Source organism: Borostomias antarcticus (assembly GCF_949987555.1).
Source record: "Borostomias antarcticus genome assembly, chromosome: 7".
NCBI classification, from domain to species: domain Eukaryota; kingdom Metazoa; phylum Chordata; class Actinopteri; order Stomiiformes; family Stomiidae; genus Borostomias; species Borostomias antarcticus.
In genome coordinates, this window is record NC_140240.1 from 26,289,787 (window position 1) to 26,294,974 (window position 5,188).

Here is a 5,188-nt window from a genome sequence, read left to right on the forward strand (position 1 = left end):
ACATTTCGATCAACAAAAGATCTTTGTCAAGATCGTTGTCATGACTTCACCAAGATCTATTGTTGATCGAAACGTCACTTAATAAATTGGGAGCTATTTTTGAAAAGAGTTGCAAGCCTCTTTTTAATTTTTAATTTCTGTTCTACAGTTACAGTTAGGCTCTGCACCTAAGAAGTGGATGTGTGTGAAGCTCTGTAAACTAACATGCTACTCAGCCACAGGGTTTTGCATAAATGCTACCATGGTTTTTATGAAATATTGGATTGGTATATTTGGCTACCTTCATACAGTAGCCAACCACAGTGTGCCCTGACCTAACCACACATGACAACACCCACAGACCCACTATACCCACACATATCTAAATCTATAGGAAACACACATTAAAAAGGGAACAGACAAAAGAAGAGAAACCTCTCCTCGTTTAGTACAGGGAAAAGGGAAGAGTCAAAGTTGCATAACCGACAAATGATTCATCCAAGTGTTGCAGTGCTAACAGAGTAGAGACCAGAAAGGGAATGGCCTTCCTCTTGAACCCCAGACGAATTCAACATGGCAGCATGCAATGAGAGGGATTTTACATGTCTGTATTTATACTGTAGATTAAGATCGGTAAACAGTTGTAATCGTTGTATTGACTCCATTTGATTGCTGTATGAAATCCGGTACAATTCTGCTCCTCTCTCTCTGCTCGCCAGATCAACTGAAACCCTTCCAATCTCTATTCACCTGGGATTCTACGGACAATTCGACCAATCCTCAAAGACAAGAGAGCAAGGACACACTCATGCAGTGATCACTAGGGACATATCCAAAGGCAGAATGGGGGGGAAAAACGTCTATCCAACCAATTCCAGGAGAGGAAGGCTGGAAGCCTCTAAACCATCCAATCAATTCTGAGACCGCATCGTTGATGTGAACATCGACTGTCCTCCCGCCATCAGGCGCTGGTTGTGATTGGGGCAATGAATGCAGGCCCACACTCACACACACACACACACACTCACACACACACACACACACACACACACAAAGTCATACACGCTCATTCGCATTCATACACACACGCACATGGTAGACCTCAGACTGAGGGGTAATGGAACTGGACCGGACCCTGCCAGAGGTTAGCCAGAGCCGAGGCAGAGGCACGGACAACCCAGGCTGGGTGATAAGAGCAGCGGAGGACATCTTGTTTGCCAGTGTTACAGGCACAAGTGCCCTCCAATAAAGAGAGACATTTGCTGGAGAGAGAGGACAGGCACAGAGAGGACTTGGAGGTCTCGGATAGGTCTGGACACACACACACACACGCTGGGGGAGAGCGACCGAGCGGTGGGGAAGGAGGAGGGCCCCGAGGGGACGATGATGGAGAAGCTGAACCCCGCCTCCAGCCCGGCCTCGCCCCCCTTCTCCTCCTCGCACTCCTCGGAGCGTCCGAGTCCCCCCGGGGACCGCGCCGCTTCCCCGGCAGGCGCCGGCGGTCCGTCGGCTAACGAGCCGGCGAGGCAGGGAGGCACGGTTGGCGGCCATAGCCCCCCACAGCCCGATGGCACACCCGGGCCGGTCGTCATAGGAACAGACGACGACGATGACGGGCAGGGGAAGGGAGGCGCGGACGGCAGCGCCGCCTCCTCCCCGCCTCCCCTCCTCCCGGCGCCGAGCTCTTCAGGGCTGACGGCGGCCGGCTCCGCCCCCCCGCCGCCGCCGTCATCTTCCTCCTCCTCCGTCACCCCCCTCCCCGCTCACATCCCCGTCATCAGCCTGGGCCACAGCAAGCCCCCTCTGCCCCTGCCCAACACCCCGCTGACCGCCCTGCACCCCATCCCCGCCGTGCCACCCCACGTGGACCTCCGCCTCGCCCAGCTCGCCTCCCTCTCGGGGGCCCCTCGGCCCCCCTCCTCCGGACCCCTGCTGCCCCACCAGTACCTGCCCCCGCACCCCTTCTTCACCAGGTGAGATTGGCGGAACGGAAGACATCGTCGTACGCCTCACTGTCACCGGCCTTCCTGGTCACGTTACTATAGCTCTTTTCTCACTGTTTGGTTTTGCCGCGGAGTTTCGTGTGAAACCATAACTGCCGGGTGCGCTCGATTTCCTATTGTGGTTTATAGTCGTTCCGTAAGACATGGGAATACATTGCGAAATGTCTTTAGTTATGTCGACGAAACGTCTCGTGTCCCCACTCCTAGATTAGACCTATCTGGCTGTGACTAACTCCTGTAGCTTCCATTGTCAAGCAATACATACAGGTGCTGTATGTATTGTTTTACAAAACAATATACTGTACAGCATAATAAACATTATGGCATATACAGTACAGATACTCATCTGCTTCAACTCTTTTTTCTACCTCAGACCCAGTTTGTAACAGGATACATTGATATATTTCAGCGGTTGTCTGTCTGTATCAGCTAGTTACCTGGCCTAATAAACATAGGCCGCCACGTGGCACGTACTCTCAACCAACACCTCAAACCTAATCAGGCCACAGAATCTCCCTTCCTCCTCTCTCTGTACCTCAGGAGTTGTTAAACCTTGTCTTTATAATGTGTAATTAGAATGATGCATTATGGGAAAGTGTATTATTGTGTGTATTTAACATGGTTTCATAATAGTTTAGTGTTTTAATTGTTTAATTGAATGGTTATTTTGCTCTGTCTCTCTCGCCCTCTCTCTTTGTCTGTCTCTCTGTCTCTCTCCCTCTCTGTCTCTTTCTCTCTGTCTCTTTCTCTCTCTCTCTTTCTCTCTCTCTCTCTTTCTGTCATTCTGGTAGTTCGTACCTTGGTCCCACGGGTAACTATGGCATCTTCACCAGCAGTCGCATCAAGAGAAGGCCCTCCTCACACTTTGAGATGGAGATCAATGATGGTGAGTCAGACTGTTCCAGTGCTGTTGCAGAAAGATGAAGAATGGAGATTGTGTGTACCCATGCCTTCTGAGCTTAGGTAAAGACTTACTTCATGCATATACTAATATACTAATTATATATACTAATATACACTCTGTGGCCACTTTATTTGGTACACCTACAGTAGTACCAGGTAGGACTTGCCTCCAGAACTGAACCTGAATTCTTTGTTGCATCGATTCAAATACAAATTTATCCTTCTGCACACCATCATTGTAAACAGCTGTTATTTGAGCAAGTTGAAGGAAGTCTGGCCATTCTCCCCTGAGCTCTCTCTCTCTCTCTCTTTCTCTCTCTCTCTCTGTGTTTTTGCCCACATAAATGCCACTCACTGGAATTTTTATTAGTTTTTTAATTCTTATTTTAATTTGTTGTTGTGTTGTTTATCTCATTGTTCTGTATAAACTTTAGACCGTAGTGCGTGAAAATCCCAGGCGAGCAGCTGGACGCTAGAACTGTCACGTCTGGCACCAAGAATCACACCACGGTCAAAGCCCCTTAGATAACGCGTCTTGCCCATTGTAATGTTTAAAAAACAACTTAACCTCTTCACCCTGTCTGCATGCTTTACATACAGTATGAGTTGCAGCCACATGATCGGCTGTTTGGGGAAGCAGGCTATTTGCATCAACGAGCAGGCATACTTAATGAAGTGTCAACTGAGAGTATACTAATGTACTATATGTGTGCTTTAATGTGTGCTTATGTGTGTGTAAATAATGAGTTTTTATTAACAGATACACAGCATAAATGCATGGGCATAATATAATATCATGATGTGTAGACGTGGGTATTCAGTGTGTGTGTGTGTGTGTGTGTGTGTGTGTGTGTGTGTGTGTGTGTGTGTCAGGCCCACCTCAGAAGCTGGCACGGCGCGTGTTCACCAACAGTCGGGAGCGCTGGCGCCAGCAGAATGTCAACGGGGCGTTCTCCGAGCTCCGCAAGCTCATCCCCACCCACCCCCCCGACAAGAAGCTCAGCAAGAACGAGATCCTGCGGCTGGCCATGAAGTACATCAATTTCCTGGTCACCCTCCTCAACGACCAGCAGGCCGGCGACAAGACCAGGGGCTCGCCTGAGGACGAAACCCAGGACGGGAGCCCCGAGAACGGGTCCGATAACAAGGAGCTGAACCCCCTTTTCCGGTGTGACACCCCGCCTCCATCCCAGTGCCCGCCCCCTCCTTTGACCCGACTCAGGGACAGAGACTCTACTGACTCGGTCATTGCCCTGGCGACCTCCCCGGCGACCTCTAGTTGCTATGGTGACACGGACAGCGAGGAGAGCCTGGGGGCTAAGAACTCTATGGTGACGAGAGGCATTCTGGGAAAGATCAAGGGTCAGATGAGAACTGTGACAGCTACCAATAATCAGCGATGACATCACAATTTCTGATAAAATGGAGTTCGGGGGTAACATTACAAAATGGAGTTCATTCATTTGGAGACATATTTGCCAAACTGACAATACAAAAAGAACTGACTTTCCAACAGGACTTACCTCACAATGTGTAACTTTAGAACTGATGTGCTTCCCTTATCTGCATAGGGAAGCTACACGTTTAGCTCATACCTTTTGTGACAAACCTTAATGGGTATTATTGATGTGTGTTAGTAGCTTTAATCGTCTCTTGTCTTTCTGTGACGTGTGACTTTGTGTACCCCCCTCTCCACCAGCATTGGCTAAAGGCTTTCTGGGAAATGTAAGACAATCAACAACCTTTCAAATAAGGACGACAGACATGGTTGGTTCTAGGGGCCATGTTGACCTGAGCTCTCCAGGCTCTTCTCCGGAGGGGGGGGGGGGGGGGGGGAGGCATGTCCATAAGCTTGCTCTGCAGTTTTAGTAAGTTCCTTTTTCTTTGGTCAGACAAAGAGGGAGGGTGTCCATGTTCATCTGGGGGACATTGTGACACACTTGTATCAGTCAGAAATAAAGAGAGTTTTGACTTTGCTGTTCCTTATTCAACATCCTCTTATTGAGCTTGAAAGACTTTGCCTTCGGTCAGCACGATTTCTCAATGCGTCTGGTCGTCCGGGTAGCTGCCTCTGTTTAGACAAGAGTCTGGTCGTTCACGGTGTTACGTCGAAGTGCATAAGAATGTCACGTGTCGTATGAAGTGGATACTGTTATAGATTTATTCTAATAATTAAGAAAAGAGTAGTCGAGAATGCCGAGGTTCATCTTTGAAAGTCCAAGCTAGCTACCTTTATTCCAGATAAGTTACGAGTTTGCAAAGTCAGGCTCAGAGAGGAAGGAACATCCACCAAGAGCCAAGAT

The 5,188-nt window shown here is 49.0% G+C and overlaps 1 protein-coding gene across 1 annotated transcript; it reads left to right on the forward strand.

Annotated features, from left to right (window-relative positions):
- Positions 1 to 1,362: 1,362 nt before the first annotated feature.
- lyl1 (LYL1 basic helix-loop-helix family member) lies at positions 1,363 to 4,288 on the forward strand (the record flags this gene model as incomplete). The annotated part of the gene is made up of 3 exons (XM_084441412.1): positions 1,363 to 1,952; positions 2,774 to 2,868; positions 3,759 to 4,288. The coding sequence occupies 3 exons, from the start codon at positions 1,363 to 1,365 to the stop codon at positions 4,286 to 4,288; spliced, it is 1,215 nt and encodes a 404-aa protein (XP_084297538.1).
- Between the last annotated feature and the right edge of the window lie 900 nt (positions 4,289 to 5,188).